This window comes from Rattus norvegicus, chromosome 1, assembly GCF_021556685.1.
Source record: "Rattus norvegicus strain SHRSP/BbbUtx chromosome 1, alternate assembly SHRSP_T2T, whole genome shotgun sequence".
Taxonomy (NCBI): Eukaryota; Metazoa; Chordata; class Mammalia; order Rodentia; family Muridae; genus Rattus; species Rattus norvegicus.
The window spans coordinates 54,973,977-54,993,860 of NC_141534.1; the positions used below are offsets into that span (position 1 = coordinate 54,973,977).

Below are 19,884 nucleotides of genomic sequence, written 5' to 3' on the forward strand. Positions count from 1 at the left end.
GAGTATGCCCTAGTGTAGGCCGGCCTTCCTTCCTTCCTTCCTTCCTGCCTTCCTTCCTTCCTTCCTTTCTTCCTTTCTTCTTGTTTGTGTATGTATGTGTCTGTCTGTCTGTCTGTCTGTGCATGCTCATGCACACACACACACACATGCACACACTGCACACGTGTAGGTCAGAGGTCAACCGTGAGTATTGTTTCTCAAGTACATTCTGCTTCTTCCTTGAGATGTGAGACAGTCTTTCACCAGCTGACCTGGCCAAGGCAGGCTAGGTTGGTTAGCCATCGAGCCCCAGGGACTGACCTGTGTCTGCCTCCTCAGTGCTGGGCTGTAAGTACACCTCCATACCTGGCTTTTCTTACTTAGGTCCTGATGTGGAACTCAGGTCCTCATGTTACACAGTTCCTGCTGCTCAGCTGGCTCTGCCTCAGGTCCTGCTGCAGTGAATTTCAGTGTATAGCTTGTGAGACTGGAAACACCAGAAGGCCAGATAATCAAAGACTTGAAAGCTAGAATGCAAAGAGGATTGGTGGGAATTCTCAGCAAGAATGCAGATGAAGAACAAGCCATAAACGATCGGCCCCACTAACATCCACAGGCGTCAGGGAAAGGCCAGTGGAGCTGTGTCAAAGATGTGGTCATCACAGGCTAAATTACAAGGCCGAAGGATGTTTTCCCGGGGAAGGGCACTCTCCTGAAAGAAGACCAGAGCACATCTACTTTTCTGCTTTTCACATCTCCTGACCCATCACCTCACAGCATCCCTTCTCCTCACTGGCCCTCCCTCTCCTCCTCCCTAGCCCTCCCCCTCTTCCTTACTAACCCTCTCCCTCCTCCTCCCTAACCTCCCCCTCTTCCTTACTAACCCTCCCCCTCCTCCTCACTAACCCTCCCCCTCCTCCAGCTCTTTCCATGAATGTCTGCTTTCTGTAACTACAACATGGTGGCTCTAGGGACTTGCTCCTCTGTGACCTCCAAGTCATCAATTCTCAACCTGTAGGCTGTGACCCCTTTGTGGGTCAAATGGACCTTTCATAGCAGTTGCCTAAGACCATTGGAAAACCCAGACTGGAAAACTCAAGATTCGTAAAGGTAGCAAAAGTACACTTATAAAGTAGCAATGAAATTAATTGTATGGTCGGGGATCACCATGGCAAGAGCAACTGTATTCAAGGGTCGTTGCATTAGGAAGTTGAGAACCACTGCTCTAAGCGAAGCAGTTCGTTTTCGTGGGTCCTACTCCTGAGATCCCGGCCCTGAGGTCACCAGCACTCTGTCCTTTATTGTTTCTAGTCCAGCTCCTCCCCAGCTCCAAAGACTCACCTGATGTGAGCCTTAAGTACCTTGCTGCCAAGCTTCTCCTTGTCCTTGTGGGTCCAACACTGCCCAGTGTTCTCTGAGCATGCAGTAGACGTCCCAGACCCCAGATTGGTCTTCCCCGTCACTGTCGTGCTCACCATTGCATGTGACGTCATCCACATTCTCATGAAGACCATTTGGCCCCGGTATTCTTTGGCTCCTTTTCCCCTACATCTTCAAACCATGTTAAGCTGGAAACACGGTCTCTCTAAGTTGGAGTCATTCACCAATTAAGTGGCGGGTGCTTTCAATCCCGTCTCTATCCACACCTTGGTGGCTCGCTTTCTCACTAGAACTTCCATTTACGGACAGCGCCCGTCTTGTCCATTGATCTCTGTTGCCCGCTCTGTTTCTCACCAGCAGAGATCTCACCAGGGCTGTCTTGTACCCTCGCTTTCAAATCCTCAGCATCCAGGAGAACTGTCCTCTCCATGTCAACATCTGGAGCTGGCAACAGCAGAGAACACACACCCGACAGACCGTACCATTGAAGGCCCAGGCGCACCCTCACCTCTGAGCATTTTTTTGGTTCTCTCTACCAGGTAGCCATGCTATTTGATGTGTGTGTGCACGCGGGCACACATGCTGTATTAGTTCAGTTCATTGTGGCGAGCAGGCTGTGCCCATTTAAACTGGGTGCGTGGCTCATGGTGCGTTTCTTTCTCACCGCATCGTCGCCCAACTGCCAAAGATGATCTGTGATCAGTTTTCAAGAGGTTGAGATGTCTGTGGCCGTAGATCCAAGGATTCTGTGCATGTCTTGGATGGGAGTGGACAGCTTTGCCATTAACTGTGCCACTTTGAGTGTATGGCTCAGACTCTCGGAGGTTCAGGTTTCTTCGGTAGAGGACCTTCCACTGGCAGAAGGAAACTGGGGTGTCTATGCTACAAGAATAGGATCTGCAAGACAAAACACCACATCACATTATGAATATATTGAGAAGAACCACTTAGTACTCACGGGGACCTTGGACGCCCAGTGGAGACTGAGGTCCCAGTACTGCGGCTCCCGCCAGCTGCCACAGTGTCTCACGCTGGTTTGGGCTTCGCTCTGGACTGCCAGATTTGTGGCCTACCGTGTTACACTGGCTGCCCAGTAGAAAGAGCAGCACTATATTAAGTAAATGACCCTAGAGTTTGGCTAAGCCAGTTACTAAAAGCGGGGTGGCTGCATCCTGGCTGTGAGCAGCTGCTTACTGCCCTCCGCTGACTTTCAGATGATCTCGAACTGCCCAAGTGTTTACAAACCATGCTGGAGGCCAGCTCTGCGATGCAGAAGAGTAGGGTGCTTGAAGAGTAAGACCATGTTGCTTCCTGGCCCAAATCATCATCATCGGCACCTCTAACCATGCTCTCTCGGCTCCGCCGCGTTGCCTCTAAATTCTATGGGCTACTGTTAGTAAGTACTCAGCTGTCGTTTTGTGAAGGAGCCTGTGGAGAGGGTCAGGGTGTGGGGTTTGTCTTTTGCTGGTTCTCAGTCCTCTGGAGAAGCCGTCCATCATGTGATCACGTCTGCATAGCGAAGGCGGCCTTTGAAATCTCTCTCTTCTCGCCTTAACGGTTACCTCACAACTTCAAGTATGTTGTCTGACACATTTCCTTTGCCTGTTTTCGTACTGCCTTTATTCCTGATCCCCTTTGAGATTTGGGTTGTAAAAGTTCCCTGATCTGTGCAGCACAGGCTACCCAAGGAGCCAGGCTGAGCTTTTTCCTCTATGTACTGAAGTTCAGTCATGTGCTCCCTGGTGCCTCTGGTCTCCCTTTCCTGCCATCCCTTTCTTGGTCATGTTTTCAGTACTGGGTGTCAGTTTATACCAGGCTTGTGGCAGTGCTTAGGATGATGGGGTGCACTGGCTTCCTTGTCTCCCTCGCATCCCGGTGCTTTTCTCCATGGTCCCATGTTGTTCCGTCCCCCTGCCTCAAACCCACTTTTGGAGAAAAACCTGGAATGGTGCTGTCGAAGGCAGGAGGTCTCCACGAGGTGAGGAGTTGTCCTCAGGTGGGACTCTCAGGGACTCATCTTTCAGCGTGGAGACGCGCCCAAGGAAGCACGGAGTCTCAGAAACCCGGCAGGGAGACAAAAATGTGTAAGAGAGAAAAATTGGACCAGGGGAGGTGTCTTGAGGAAGCCCCTGAGCGAGGGGTGATGTGTGAGCAGAGAGCTGTTTATGCAGAGGAACCTGGCGGGTGCATGCTGTGTTAGAAAGGGCAGCCATTCTGGAAGTAATTGGAGCAAGAAGGACCCAGGCGAAGAAGGCCTCACAGCATAGGCCCATGAAAGCCTAGGGAGACAGTCCCAAAGCAAGGAGGCTAGGGACAAGGACAATTGGTTCCACAACCGTTAGAGTCACATAACAGGAAAATACAGCAGAGCAAATTTCAGGCCGCCTAACACCCGATTCTTCCAGAAAAAAAAGAAAAGAACTTTCTACTTTCAGTATTGTGCTGAAAAACCATCTGTAATATATATGGGAATTGTATGCTATTGACTGTCACAGATGCTACAGTCCTGAGTACCAGAGTAACAGGCTTTCTTTTCATGAATGTCTCTATAAAGCTTTGCAGATCAGGGGCTAGGGAGGTCCTGATTTTGAATCCCAGAGTCCACATAAAAAAACTGGGCATGAGGGCTCAGTAGATAAGGATGCTTTCTGACCTGAGTTCAATCCCTGGGTCTCACATAGAGGTAGGAGAAGGCCAACTCCCAATGATTGTCCTTTGACCTCTACATGTACGAGAAGGTGCAGACCTCCCAGATAGATAGATAGATAGATAGATAGATAGATAGATAGATAGATGATAGATAGATGATAGATAGATAGATAGATGATAGATAGATAGATGATAGATAGATAGATAGATAGATAGATAGATAGATGATAGATAGATGATAGATAGATAGATGATGGATGATAGATAGATAGATAGATAGATAGATAGATAGATAGATAGATAGATAGATAGATAAGCAAGCAAGCATTATGAGCTGGATATGGTGGTATATCACTGGAAAGGGGAGGCAGGAGAACCCCTCAGGGTTGCTAGCTAGCCAGCCAGTTGGTAAGCTCCAGCTTCAATGAAGGACCCTGTCTGAAAAACTAAGGGAACAAGTGATTGAGGAAGACCCCTGACATCTCTGTTCTAGACATATACACATATGCACACACACATGTTGCACACAGATACATACATGCACACAGACACATGCATGCACACACACATGCATACCTAATCACATACATATACACATACCGCACATGCACACACACATATGCATGCACACAGACACAACACACAGATAAACACATACATGCACACACATGTACACACGTACACGCAAATGCACACACAGATACACAGATACATGCATACATACAGGCACACACCCTCACACACATTACACACATACATGCACACACACGAATGCACATACACAGATACACTTATTCATAGAAAGAGAGAGATATAAACACACATAGGAACATGCACATATACATACAGCCTCACAGTCGAGACAATTTGGCAAACAGCCTCACCCCGCGTGCACTGCAGACACGTGCAGAGGCCTCCATTAGCAGAGGTTTCCCTGGGAAAGTGAACAGACTTCTGTAATAGACTTCCTTTTTTCACCCAAGCACATGGCTTCATTTTAATACCTTTGGCCATTTAAAACTGGGGCCACCCAGCTGCTTCCAGGACTTGCATTGGCAAAGACATGGGATTTCCTGAATAAAAGGTTTGGGTTCAGTTTAAAAAGTGAGAAAGTGGAGGTTAACCAAGGGACTTACTTGGTTTCCCAGAAGGTGTGGGCATCTGCCCCGAGGACGACCTGTGCCTTGTTTACAGGAGAAAGCTGGAGCTCGGTAGCTGATTCTGTGGGTCAGAGAAGACAGAGCTCTGTGAATCTCCCAGCTCTCCTAGCCCCTCCCCCACCTCACTCTGTGCCTGTGAGGGTGCATGTATGTGTGCATTGTGTGCACACGAATGTCTATGTAAAGCTGCCTGTGAGCACTGGGTTGTACTTCTATCAAAATCAGATCATTGCAGACAGAGAGTTGACAGAATTCCTGTGTGCTGTCTGTGCTGACTGACCTGCTCCGGTAGCCCACGTTGCAGAGGAGACTAGGTAGCTTTGTCCTGAAGAATGGTCGCTCGCTCCCTCTGTAGAATGGACAGAAGGGTTATCCATACCCTTTCCCAGCAGGGGGTGTGTGTAAAGAGCCACAGGAAAGGGCTGGTGGGGGTCACTCAGTCAGCAAAGTGCTTACCCCTGCCCTCAAAGCAGGAAGGTGGGTGTAAGCTACAGGATTAATGTAAAAAGGGCAGACATGGTGCACAGTTGCGAAAGTAGTGCTGAGGAAGCAGAAACAGGAGAGTCCCTGGGCTTGCTGGCCAGCTAGCCAAGCCTAGCTGGGAAGTGACTGAAGTTGACCTTTGACTTTCACAGGGATGCTCACAGCACACACATGCCACAAGCACACACACACACACACACACACACACACACACACAGAGGAGGGAGAGAAAGACAGACAGAGACAGAATCAGAGACAGACATTTACAGAGACCTGTGGTGGTTATACCTGGCTACTTTCCTCCTGTTCTGTGGAGTTCCTGTACCCACCCTGGAGATACGACATCCACCCATTGGCCCAGCAGAGCTAGATCTCCAAGGGGTTCCCTAGGAATTTAGAGTCAGCCTCAGTTTTGCTTGGATTCCACACCACTTGTCTTGCTCTGTTCTTGCCTCTCCACTTGTGCACTTGTAGACACTGTCAGCCTTCTCCTCCTCTAGGTGGGGTGTCACATATCTCCAAACAGCTGCAGTCTGAGATCTACCATGTAGAACTCTGCAAGGGCATTTTGGGAGGCCATGACCTGCAGGGCATTCTCTATCCCAGATCCACCAGGATTTCATGTCAGTCTAGACTGGATTCTGTTTTAAGGACACAGGTAGTTTCTGCAGGATAAAGAAACAGCGTAAACTCACATGGAAACATGAGGTGCAAGGAAGCAGAAGAGAAAGGAGAGAGAGAAGGAGAGGAACAGGGTGAGGGAGAGGGAGAGAGGAAGAAGGTGATGATTTTGGAGAATCGTCTTTGTGTACTAAGGAGTGGGTCAGCTATGCTTGAAGCAAGAGGGAGCACACTGCCGTGGTCACCTTCGGGTTACCGTTAGCCGTTATTTAGTCTTGTTGGAAGACAGAGGGATCCGTTCTCCCTGAGCTCTGCATCCTGACCATGGCACAGAAGAGGGCGCGTCAGCAGCATCCTTTCTCAAGAATGTAGGTCACCCGAAAGAAACCAAGGTTAAGAGCCGGCTAGACCACGTGTCCCCTCTGGGCAGCTGTGACTTTCAGACGCACAGGCAGCTCATGGCTCACAGACAAGCTTTTTCTATAAAGGGGACCTTGGCCTCAAGCAGAAGTTGAGTGTGACACTGAGCTGCTACAAGGAGACAGTAGCATGAAGCGACGAGCGTGTGGCATTATCACAGGTGGCGACTGATGCCCCGCCCCATGGTGCTTCGAGGTCCCCGTTAAGCCTTTCCTTGGGAACTACAGGCACACTGGGTACAGAAGCACAGGCCCCTGCACAGGGATTGCTGGCGCCATGTTCACAGTGCCACAGACCCAAGGCTGGCTGGCCGTTGGGATGGCTTCTTTCCTTGCCTGCATCCTGACCTGGTCCTGGAGCAAAGTGTATTGTCCAAAGTATTGAGATCTGGGTTGGTCCCCGAATGCTGCGGTGTGTGGACTACCTGACTTGGTCTTGTTTCCCGCAACGAGTCCGACTGTCTTTGCTTATCTTCAAGCTCTGTCTTGCAGATGTTGCTTCTGAATCCAATGCCTGCATCACCTTCATCAGTCGTCATCTCAGATTCTTTTCCTGGTCATGACGTCTTAGGGGCTTAGGAGTGTGTATCCATGTGCTTAGGTATTAATGAGGCTGTAAGACTCGAGACAAGCCCTCTGAGCCCTACGTTCAGGATGTCCCACTCACAGAGACACAGAGATGGAGATCAATGCAATAAGCAAGAGGTTTAATAATCCAGTACACTGGGGTGGCCCTGTAATCAGGACATGGGTGACCCTGAAGAACAAAGGCCCACACCCTTTATACTGTTTCAGGGTATAGGCTTTAGGTTACAGCATGAGTTGATTATTTCTCTTTGGTGGGGCCTATTACCTTTTGAATTCATTGGTGGCCACCTATTATCCTTTGAAATCATTGGAGGCCCTTGGTGGGGAAATATCTTTGGCTCGCACAGTGGGTGGTGAAGGACTCCTGCTAAGGGCGGTTAGCTCATTTCCTGGAACAGGGTGTTTTCCTAAATTCCACCTGGTGCTTGCCTAAGGCAGCCTTTGTCCTTAAGTTTGAATCTTACAAGGCATAGGTGTGTGAGTGACTGCGGTGGACGAGCATGTGTACACACATGAGCTTGCGTGCACACATGTCCTGGAAGACTCCTCATGCCGAGAGCCCCCAGGAGTCTCTGCTCCCTGCTCATTCTGGTTCCTTTCCTCTCACCTTTTCAGTTCTAATCCTGTTTGTCTCACATCCTGTGGGACAGTGAGCCTCTGTTAAGGACTGGTTGCAACTGGCTGACTCTACTATTGGTAAACTCCAATGAGCTCTCTGGATCTCAGATTTCCACCCGGAAAATGAAGGATTCAGGCTGAAATCCAGGACCCTTTGCAGACCTGAAGTTCTGCAGATGAATTCCTTATTGGCTGGTGGCTGTGTCTCCATGGACCTCTTTCTGTACCAGACACTACCTACCTCTCCTCACTTGGTGCCCTGTCCACATTCCACTCTGAAGCCCTGCTCTCTCCTAGTTTCTCCTTTCTTCTTCCGGTCCTGACTCAGTCTCCTTTCCCCCAAATCTCTCTCACAGCGAAGAACAGTGTGGCTCTGTGGGCTTTGGTTCTCATGCTGAACTATCTCAACCTGAATAAAACCTTTGTCATGGGGTATCTTGTTCTGCCTCAAATGCCTGGGGAGCCTTCTTTGAAGTGTGCATAATGGGGTAGTAGTTCTGGAGAAGGCTCACTGCAGGCCCCACCAGTGCATCATTCAGAAGCTGGACTCCTGAGCCTGTCTTGGCTGCTTCATGCAACGTGGCAGATAAAGTCTTAGCATCAAGTGACCTGAGAACCCACACCAGCATCAGTCCAGTTCGAGGACTAGCTGTCGGATACTTGTTGCTGATCTTGTAAGCCAAGCCATGGGGAATGTGGGTGTAGGGAAGTCTTACCTCTCTGACATCTGTCTGGGTTAATGCTGATAAGAACTTTCTGGGACTCCTGAATCCTTCAGACATGTTTTGGTGCAATGGTTTTTCCTAACGAACAAAATATGCACCAGAGTTGCTATGCATAGCACAAGCCAGAGCCAGGAAGGGTATCCCCTGGCCCATGTGCCTGACTTTACAGGGACCCATGATAGTACACCGAAGAGCCCTGCGTGGAAACTCACCAGAGGTTATGTCCTCTTGTGATAGTGGATGGCACTGGTCATGGGCCAGGAGTCTGGGGTTCCTCCTGACATGGGCTCAAAATGCCCAAGTCTCTGGGCTTTTGTTCCCCCAAATATAAAATAAAGATATTTAAAGGAATCCATTTATCCTGGCGTTTTTAACCACTTCTGTCATTTTTCTATATGGCTTCATGCTTTATCTTGGAACTTGGCTTGTATGACAAAAACCACTGTGTTTTAAGAACAATATTTTTTCAGTTTTGTTATTCAAATGTATAACTGTGAAATTGTGATTGAAGTAAGCCAGCTAGTAGTCGCCATCACTCTAAACAGGTAGTTAGTATAGTGGGATTTATTTTTCCCCTCCTTTGTGTAGTACTGAGATTGAACCTAGGACCTCATGCTTGATCAGGAAATGCTTGACCATTGAGTTTTTCCTCCCAGGTATGGAGGAACACCAACCCTCTGTAAATAAATAACCCTTAGTTTTATCATGAGACACAGATTCACAAGACACTGGAAATTTGAAAATTTTATAGGAATTCCTCCTATCTTTGCCTGAGAAGACTAAAGGAACCTAAGAATAGATGTTCTAAAGCCTCTTCTGGCATCAAACCCCAGTATTCCTGTGATCTGTATCCTGTGTGTAAAAAGATAAACTCATTTCTATGAGATCTCAGGATGGGCTGGAGGCAGAATAGAAGCTAAAAAACAGCGCAGAGAGCCACCGAGTACCGCTGGACGCAGGGCAGTATGCAGTGGTGCAAAGGAGATGCCGCCAGTTGTGGGAAAGCATACAGTTTGAGAGAGAGCATCTACCCTCGCTATGAAGACATGGCAGGGCAGGGTGGGCAGGGCGGGGCAGGGGTCAGTGGCGCCCAGGAGGAAGACCTGATGAATAGAGCTGATGGGAGTCCACCAAAGAGAGATTGGTTTGTCCGTCTCCAGGATAGCGCAAATCTGAAGAAAACAAGAGAGGTCAAACACACTGGTCCAGAATCTAGGAACATAGAAGGATCTAGAAGGAGGATGAGAATACAAAGTCCCATGCAGCCTGCAGTGAGCACCTGAGTGCAGATCCTTTTAGATGTGTAGAGAAGAGAGGGGAAGGGTAGGTGGAGGGACAGTGGGATAATGATCTGTGCCTGAGAGGAGAATGCTGCCTCAGGGGAATGGCTGAAGGCTTAGTAAGAATGCCAGACCCTCTGTCAAATATTAGAGGGTAGACAGAGTGGACATGGTGATGCTGGCACAGTGAAGTGAATCCCCTCAGACAGATGTGGTCCTGGGAAGCACCAGGCCTGAGGCGAGAGAGAAGATCCAATTAGAACTCGGTCTATGAAGTTTCCAGAGCTCGAGGACCAATGAACCAAAGCACTTCCCTGACAGAGTTGCCTTTCCTTCAGCACCCAGTTGGCGCTAAAACTGGCTGTTACCAGCTGAAGCAACTGTATGGGTGTGAAACTGGAATTGTTTCAGGATAGAGGTTAGATGTACAGAGCTCAGCTTGCTGGAATTCACTGTGGACCCCAGGTTAGCCTCTAACTCATGGTCATCCTCCTGTCTCTGCCTCCTTGTTGTTGGGATTGCACTGTGAGCCACCCTAGTACTTTGCATGGTAACTTCTATCTGGAAAGAAGTAGGCACCGTGGAGGGGAGGGCGAATGCTGTGGATAGAGCACAAGTCGTCTCCAGTTCATCTCCTGCTTGGACCATTTGTTCCCCCAGCAGGAAGTCCTGGCTGTGCCCCAGCTGCCTTCAGGTCCTTCTCTGAGGGATGGGGAAAGAGACTTCAGGCTGCAGAGCTCCCGCAATTTCAGCAGTCCTTGTCGCTACCTAAGATGTGATTGAAATTCTGCCGCTACAATTCAGGTTTTGCAGTTTCCTGTGATTCCACCCAATAATCCTTGCTAGGCTCTTCAGCTTCTCTGCCTGTAGCTTTGCCGTCTCTACTGAAAGGAACCAACTAAGTGCATTGTGAAATTCAGAGTGAATTTGTAGAGACATTCCTCTACAGACTCTTTGGTGCTACAGGGGCAGGCACAGTCCCGGATTCCTGACTCAGTTCTGAAACATCTTCACCTCACGAGTGGGCACAGCGGCTCTGGCAGAGAGTGTGTCTAACCCCAGCCAGTGCCAGCCTGTCATAAATGACACAGCTTAGCCTTCTGTTGGTGCTGTCTGAGGTGTGGGTTCATTAGCAGAGGAGATGGTGCCCTTTTTATTGCCAATAATTTCTCAGAGGGAGGATGGGACCAACAGAAATGGCACAAAATAGGGCTGCAGTACTTAGCACTGGCTGGGAACAAGGGAACTTAGATCAGAGCCACTCGGAATGCTAAGAGAGCAGCAATACCGTTCATTCACATGCATGGACTCACAGGTTATCAGTGGACCCAACAAGTTTCCTCTTTAACCGCAGTGGAGCTTTTCAGAAAAACCCACAGAGGTCAGTAGCAGCCGTGTGGCTTCCTGTTTTAAGCCTAAGTAAGCAGTTAGTGTTATCATCTGTTATCAGTTACCAGCATGGCTGACGGGAAGGGAAGAAAGGTTTCAGACGTGGCCCAGAAACTGGTGCTGCTTCTGGGGTGCCAGATCCCTTTCTCATCTGTAGCCAGCAAGCCTGGCCACCGTCCCACACCACTGTCTGCAGGACCCCCAGTAATTCTCGTTCTAAATGCTAGGTATTCAGAGTGAGGCCAGGGTTGGTGTCTTCGGAGGCCCCGCTCCTTGGCTTCCCGGTAGCCCCTCTTCACCCTGTCCTCGAAGGCCCACCATGTCCATATGAGTATATGGCACCTCTGGAGCAGTGGTACTGGAGGTGTGTGCTGCCATGGCTGGCTTACAGGTGATACTTAATAGTAACGGCCATTCTTTGAGAGATTCGCTTCAGTTCTCCAGGAGAGAGGGTGTGTGGACTCACACTTTCAGGGAATGAGGCTAACATCACTAACTTCCAAATTGAGGTGGCTTTTTACTCAGTACTTCAGTGTTCGTGATCGTGTTCTAAGGAAACCATGTAACTATGATTAACGACTTGTGCTCTAGAAAGCTCTCTGTATCCTTATGTCTTATCTAAAGGAAAGTCTGGTGATGGCTGTGAGGTTGCATGAAAAAATCAGGCATAAAGACTGTGTATTGCAACAGGCCCGCTCCGTGAGTCTTTTGTCACCTACAGATGTCCCCACAAGTCTTTCCGTACTACTGATCTTTTGGTGACTGAGCCATTGATTGTAGTCATTTACCTCATGCTTCTTCAAACAGGCTTCATGCTCACGAGGGAGGCACTGTTTATCTCGATTGCCTCTGCATCCTGGTACCAATACTGTCTTCTCGTCTTCATCTTTGTTCAGTAACCTCCCCACTGCCGCTCCCCCCCTCCCACCCTTTCCTCTCCTCCTCTGCCTTTCTCGATTTCTCTGTGTGACGCGCACACGGGAAGATAACAGCTCTGCGTCCGGGCGGCAGGATAACGATTTCTCTCCTTTTCAAAAGAGCGTCCTGATCCATCTGATCTATGAAAGAGCTCCCTATTCAGAGCACCGTATGGTCAGGGTACACTCCACAGAAAGCTTGGCAACACCACCAAAGAGAAAAGCACACACGTGTATGTATAAATCATACACACATGTGTATATGCTCGGACATATATGCGTGCAATAGCAGGAAGTGAAAAGAGAGGCCACAGATTTGAAGGAGAATGGGGAGGGGCGTACGGGATGGGTTGAAGGGAGGAAAGAGAGAAATCTTACAATTAAATTATAATCTTTTTAAAAAAAGCCAGCCCTGAGAATTCCTCAGTTCTAATGGGAAATGAGAATTCAAGAATAATTCTCAGGGGGCTGGGGATTTAGCTCAGTGGTAGAGCGCTTACCTAGGAAGCGCAAGGCCCTGGGTTCGGTCCCCAGCTCCGGAAAAAAAAAAAGAACCAAAAAAAAAAAAAAAAAGAGTAATTCTCAGAAGTCCCAATTTCCTTTGATTCTCACAAGCAGTGGAGAACCTAAAAGCCACTGCTACCACATCTGTGACCCTTTGTATAAAGAAAGAGCTACTTTTAGGTGATGCTTACTCTAAGCCTTGCTGACAGCAGCCTTCTTTAGAGGCAGACAGACCCCTTGTTGTCCCAGAAGCCCTCTAGCCCTGGGCAGGGCTAACAAAGGAGCAACAGGAGAGTGTCCATGAAGTTAGAGACAGAGTAAGCGAGCCCATGGTTTTCAATTAGTAAGCCTTTAGTTGGAAAACCACTCTTTTGTCTTAATATTTTTAGGGTGTTTGGTTGACTTTTCTTCCTGTCTCATTGGTACCTCTTCTGGGACACCTCACTTGCATAGCCAGCCTGTGACTCATTTCATGTAAGTGCCACAGGTCTCTAGTGAGGGTCATGGCTTTTCCTTCACGTGCAGTGGGAAGGCAGCAGGGCCAGGCAAAACTTCCATGGCAGGGGTCACTGGGAAGCAGGGGATTCTGGGAAGGTGTGCATCTCTCTCCTCCCGAGAGAGGGCATCTGACCCTCTGCATATGACTTCCTTGTCTAGTCACTTTGGTTGGGCGTCCATGCTAATGAAGCGTTCTTCCTGTCTGTGTAGTTTATGCCCTTAGAACCATCACTGCTTTCTGCTTGGGCTGCTGTGTGTGGCTCAGCCGTCTCCCTGCCTCAGGTACCCACCGCAGTTATGCCTATCTCTCCCATTGCTGCTGGACATTGTTATCTACAGTGAACGGATCTTGTCAGAGTATGCCCAAGGCAGCTGTAGGTACTTCGGCCATATTCTCTGAGCACACGCGGCATTCTGATCTCTCTAGCTCCGAACTGATGCCCAGGGCACTGTTACTCTGATCAGATTGAGCCTTTGATGGCCAAGCGCATCCTGCACTACCAGTTCATATCCCTTCCAGCCTTGTGCGGGGATATCAGGATTTTAATAGCTATGGGTTCTTTTGAGTGATAGCAAGAGAGATGGATCTCCCCGCGTGCAGAGAATCTTTAATTTTTCATTGGAATCATGAGAAATTATGGTGTCTCTGCTTTCCCTCCCAGTCGCCCACCTACCAGCCTCACCCTGCCTCAGTTCTATCTTTAGAGTACAGAGGCCCAAGGTCCAGGCTGTGCCAAGTGGCCCAGCCCGAGTGAGAGCTAAGCCCCCATGCAGTCACATGGGCTCTGAGCACGAGAGTTGCCTCCTCGCCCTCTCTACTCCCTGGTTCCTGCTGTTCACGTGGCTTCAGGTGCAGACAGTGTTTCTGAGCACTCTCACCACTGTCACCGTCCACCCTACCGCAGTGGCTTCTCATGCTCACACTGTGGTGGGTTTCCTCCCCAGTGAGCATGCCCATTGCCTAACTGCACTTTGCGCTCAGTCCTCACCTTGCAGTGGCAACAAGTCACTGATGGTACCGTGTCCGTCTCCTGCTCCACCTTGCAAAGGGACATCTGCTCTTGGGATGGTGGCAAGGTGGGAGACCCAGCCTGTTTGCTCATCACCCTCATCTGCCTTGCTGCCTTCAGCGTCTCCTCATCTCGAGCTCCTCTGCTTCGGGAGGAGACCTTGTGTGTTGTGGTAATTACTTAATCTCAGTCGGGGGGTTCTACCCCATCTTTGATCATTTGGTTCCCAGATAAAAGACACATAACTTTTATGTTTCTAATAAGCCTTTAATGCACTAGAGTTGGGCAGCTATGCCTATCCTCTGAGTTATTAAAATCTACTTCCCTATCAATAACCCCAAGTTATAATTTGCCATGTTCCATCTGAACAGCTCTTACTCCAATCAGCCATCCCACATGGCCGTGTTCTCATGACTCACCTAACCCATGGTGTCTTCTCCTCTCTTGACCTCCTCCTTCTCCCTCCTCATGGTCCCTGCCTCAGAACCCCGGCCCTGGAATGAAAACTCCGCCTATCTCTCTTCTGCCCAGCTACAGGCTGTAGGCATCTTTATCCACCAATCAGGGATAACTTGGAGGACAAGGTCACATAGCATCACTTGGGGCGCTATGAGAATTTCCTCATCCCTGGGGGCAATCAGAGCCAGTATTCAGCATTTCAATGCAGCAGACCAAACCTCAACACATCTTAGCCCCAGAAGTAGTATCTCAATTGGTCACATCAAGCCAGCTCTGGCTCTAGACTTGGGCTTTGGTAATCAGTAATAAATAACCTTGTACAGTGTCTCAAGGCTGGGGAGAGCTTGGGAACCAGTCGGGTCCTAGCATCATGGTGAACATTTCCCAGTGCTGAGATGTACTTCTTAGCAAGTTAGTACCACCAAACAATGGCTTACATCTGGGAATCGAATGCATCCTAGCTGAGCTGGGCTTCACTGTTTCTGTAATGCTACCTGATAAGGAACTTCAAGTTTCAGAGAGCAAGATGTAGCCCTGGGCATATTGCTTTGTCACCAGTTCTAGCCCATTCTCTTCCAGCAGCTCTAAAGCAGATGGTTGGTATGTTCAGAGATAGAATCTCTTCCTTAAGTATGTGCAAGTATCAATACGAACCTAATATGTTTAGAGGGTCGTTCCGTTTACATATAAATGCAACATTCACTGAGACATCCTTAGTCTTCTTTGTTTAACCAAAAGGAGTGTGTGTGTGTGTGTGTGTGTGTGTATGTATGTATGTATGAGTGTGAATACGGTGTGTGTGTGTGTATGTATGAGTGTGAATACGGTGTGTGTGTATGTATGAGTGTGAATACGGTGTGTGTGTATGAGTGTGAATACGGTGTGTATGCTGTATGTATATGAGTGTGTGTGAGTGTATGTATGAGTTTGCATGCATGTATTAGTGTGTATGTATGAGTTTGTATGCAAAAGTGTGCAAATATATATGACTGTGTATGTGTAAATATGTATGAGTGTGTATGTTGGTATGTTTTGAGTGTGTGTGTGTATGAGTATATGAGTATATGTATGTGTGTGATTGTGTATATGAGTATGTGTGTGTGAGTGTGTGCATGTGTCTATGAGCATGTGTAATGTTTATGAGTGTGTATGTATATGTGTGTATGTGTATGAGTATGTATGTTGGTATGTGTGTATGCATGTATGTGTGTCTATAACTGTGTATCTGTATGTCTAGTAGAAGTCTTCTAGCATTGCAGTGGAAGAAATGTTAACAGGTTAAGAATATTCTTATTTTTACAAAGCACTATAAAACCCATAATATCTAAAATCTGAATATGTATTTTTCAACAAGCAAAAATGAATAAGTAAATATTTATGAGCCAGGAACTCTCCCTGAGTTATGGTCTCCTCTCCAGCACTTCCATTGTGTGAGTTCCTCCATTTAAAACCCTGTCCTTGCTATGTCAGGAAGCAGGTTCATTAGGGTTCACAGTGCCTCCAGAATCTGACAATAACAGCCATTTTCTTTCTGTAGAGCTCAGAAGCCCACAGTTGCATACAAACTGGTGTGGGGGATTTTACTATGGAGTCCAGCCTGTGTAGGGTGTGACTTGCTCTGTCCTCTGTATCCCCAGCTGTTAACAGAGAGCCATTTGTACTTTCCTAAAGGGGAGGGCTACTGACACAGTATTTGGCCACCTTCAGATCACTTCTGTAGCCCATCCAGGAACTGGAGGCCAGTGCTGACCAAGGATGAGCTACATCTGTGGGAATCTTTTTGTCTCAAAAAAGTGAGGAGAAAAGAGTGGTGGACGGTCTGCAGTGGCTGTGGCACCTGCGTGTGCTAGCTTCTCACCTGCCACATGGAGTTTCCAGCGAGCCAGGGGAGATTGGCAGGAGGTTCAGCCAATAGAGGGCCCTGAAATAAAGCCTGTGACCTGAGAGTTTGACTGACATGCTTGCCTGTTTAATTAACAACCGCTTCCCTTACTCCACACCAGCCACAACCAGCAGCAGCTCTCCCAAGCCCGGTGGCCCCTCTTGAGGCTACAGGCAGGACCTTAGCAACAAAGGTCCTGTCTTCCCAATGTGATCACTTTGTCAGAGTTCTGTAAGAACTGTCATAAAAAGGAGGACATGAGCAAGCTGGGGAACAGCGGCCAGTTAGCAGCTGTATACACCATGTCAACCTTCTTGTGGGTCTCTGTAAAGAGAATGAAGTAAAAATGACCAGAGCTCATTGGAGAGTAGAACTACTGGACTGTGCTGGAGGTCATATTTGATGTATTTATATAAAGATAAAGAGAAGGGGGATATGTTCTATGGAGGTGTGGTGAGGTGTGTGGAGGAAGGGGGTGCCTCTGCCTGCCCATACTGAAGCATCCCTTCTCCATGAGGGGCCAACCACATGATGACAACAGTATAGTATAGAATAGAGTTTATTCAGGTCATGGGGAAGGGAGTTAAGAGAGTAGTAGGGACAGAGAAAGGCAGAGAGAGAGAGAGAGAGAGAGAGAGAGAGAGAGGAGGAGTGAGAGGAGGAGTGAGAAGAGGAGGAAGAAGAGGAGGAAGAAGAGGAAGAGGAGGAAGAGGAGGAGGAAGAGGAGGAAGAGGAGGAAGAGGAGGAAGAGGAGGAGGAAGAGGAAGAGGAGGAAGAGGAAGAGGAGGAAGAGGAGGAGGAAGAGGAAGAGGAGGAAGAGGAGGAAGAGGAAGAGGAGGAGGAGGAAGAGGAAGAGGAGGAAGAAGAGGATGAGGAAAAGGAGGAAGAAGAGGATGAGGAAAAGGAGGAAGAAGAGGATGAGGAAAAGGAGGAAGAAGAGGAGGAGGAAGAGGGGGAGGAGGAGGAAGAGGAGGAGGAGGAGAGGCCGGCCATGAGCAGGTGGAGAGATGGGGGGAGGGGAATGGTGAGAGAAGGGACAAAGGGGAAGGAGGGTAAGAAAGCAAGAGGGAATAAGAGGACAAGAGATTGAGGAGAGGGCAAGCAGCCCCTTTCATAGTGTCAGGCTTACCTGGCTATTGCCAGGTAACTGTGGGGGTGGAGCTTAGACAGAATGCTAACAGTATTCCAGCCAGCTGGGTTCAAGCTCTTGGTGCAAGTGCCTTAGGGGTTTCATTGAGGGTACTGAGCAATGTTTTTAAGGTAGGGAAGAGTACCGGAGTGTGAAATGCAGATAGAAAGTAGTCTCTGGTGCAGTGTTGTTTTTAAACAAAATGAAACACCCAATAAACAAACTTGCACAACAGAGGCTATGGTCCCGGCAGAGCTCTTTCTACCTGCCTTCTGAGTGGTTTTCTCTCTGTGAGACATCCAGCCCTCTGGCTCTGACCCCCCTAGTCAAAGTTCTCAGAGTGGCTGTTTTAGTATCCTTACTCTTTCAGCACCACATGACGACAGTAATCTAACAGCAGGAACAAATTCAGGTCTGGTCAATTCTGTCAGCCATCAGAACACAGACTCACGGCTCCTGGCTCTAGGCTGTCTGCAGGTAGCCTGAGTGAAGACAGGAGGCAGAGTAGGAGGTGGGGGAGAGGCTGACCCATGGCTCTGTCACCAGAGACTACAAGGACAAGCACTGAGTGCTCTTCTGCAGTGCCACCTTCCTAAGAGTCTCAGAGACGTCCGGTGGACTGACAGAACAGTCAGTCACGGTCTCATGAGGCAGCCTTTGCAACGCCATCATTAACCTGCAGGCACCTTGGGCCACACCCAGGCCTGTTGCTGCCTTTGTGGATTCTGCACACGTTTAGCACCATGTGACACAGTTGGTCACTGCTGAATGCTGTCACCAATATTTCAACATGGCATTTGAAGTGCTTCAAGGATTTTCTGATAAAGAGGCTTCATAGAGTTCTTGTGTTTTCTATGGAGTAGTTTACAGTCGACAGGACATGTTAGCCCAGAGAAAGTAGCCCGGTACGCTTCAGCGCTCACTGCACAGCACAGAAATCCATAGAGCAGCTCCACAGAAGTCTCGTTTGCTCTAGCTCTAACCTGTTTCCAGGTACACTTACATAATTCTATGCAGTAAAATCATTGTATAGTTTGGTTAAAAAAAAATCTTGGCTGCCCACGTGCTGGGACACTGTTCCACACTTGCTGGATTGTACGCATGGTTGCAGATGGTACTCTAGAAGCAAAGACTATGTTCTGTTTTTAACCAAAGGGATATATAATAAGATGAAGTAGGAGAAGAAACACTTTGCGAGATAGAGAGGAGGCTCTCGCCTGAACTGGGATCCTCATGCAGTCGAGTGGTGTCCTCTTGGAAATAGCCTCAACTTCTGGGACAATCCTGTGCCGGGAAGTGTGGTCACATGGTTGTATCAGGGTCCCATCGCAGCAATCACAAGATCCTAGCAGGGAGCCATCCAGGGGCCACAACTCTAGATACTGAAGACTATACCAACTCATAAAAACATCATATTCCACATTAAATGTAAAGTCCCGAGCCTTGCTGTTCCATTCACACACCTCACATCTTGCCACTAGTCCCAAGGCAGGCAGAATTCACAGTCTCCTGCATGTCCCTCAGGACAGTTTTCTCTGTGGGTCATTTTGTAGGGAGAAAGAGGCAGGAGGCCGAAGCCGTGGCAGACTCCAAAGAGACAGGACAGAGGCCTAAAAGAAATGTCATTCTCTATGGCCCTAAACTGAGCTGGTGAAAGAAGGTGATAGCAGCCCCTCTTCCTGCCCGACCTTTCCTGCCCTGCCCTCCCCTGCCCCAGCAACCAGGCAGTGGCTCCCCTTTTCTATACCGCCATTCCTTGCACAACACAAGTGTCTGACAGGAACATGGCACACGAGCTCTTGCAGAATGAACACTGTGCCTTGCAGAATGAGACCTGTACCCAGCAGCTGTGACCGAGGTGACCATGTCTGTTTTGATAGTCCTAGCAACAAGGGCTCACCCCTGGGTTTCTAAGAATTGACAGCTGAGTCGTTCATGTAGCAGTTCAGGTCAGGTCTGATAAGCCTGACAATGGTTAGCTTGCAATAAGTCACATGACAGCTTACATGATAATCACAAGGAATGGTAAGGAGTATCCCTCTACCCATCGTGACCCCCTCTCTGCCCCAGGATACAAGTCTGACGTGCTAGTGCCCACTGACACACCGGTTACCATACACTCCCAGACAGTCATGACCTTGCAACCTGCAGAATGACTGGTCAGTCACGTGGGAGTCCTCGCTTTCCTGACATG

The 19,884-nt window shown here is 48.6% G+C and overlaps 1 protein-coding gene across 2 annotated transcripts in view; it reads left to right on the top strand.

Annotated features, from left to right (window-relative positions):
* Positions 1-19,884, top strand: part of Rps6ka2 (ribosomal protein S6 kinase A2) — a 274,655-nt gene that overhangs the window by 106,697 nt on the left and 148,074 nt on the right. The window contains exon 1 of one of the 2 annotated variants that reach the window (XM_087587137.1): positions 2,572-2,755. The exons of the other annotated variant lie outside the window; for it this stretch is intronic. Within the exon in view, the coding sequence (XP_087443263.1) occupies positions 2,705-2,755 (51 nt within the window). The 5' untranslated portion in view covers positions 2,572-2,704. Of the gene's footprint in view, positions 1-2,571; positions 2,756-19,884 lie in introns of those variants that run through there. 2 annotated transcript variants of the gene reach the window in all.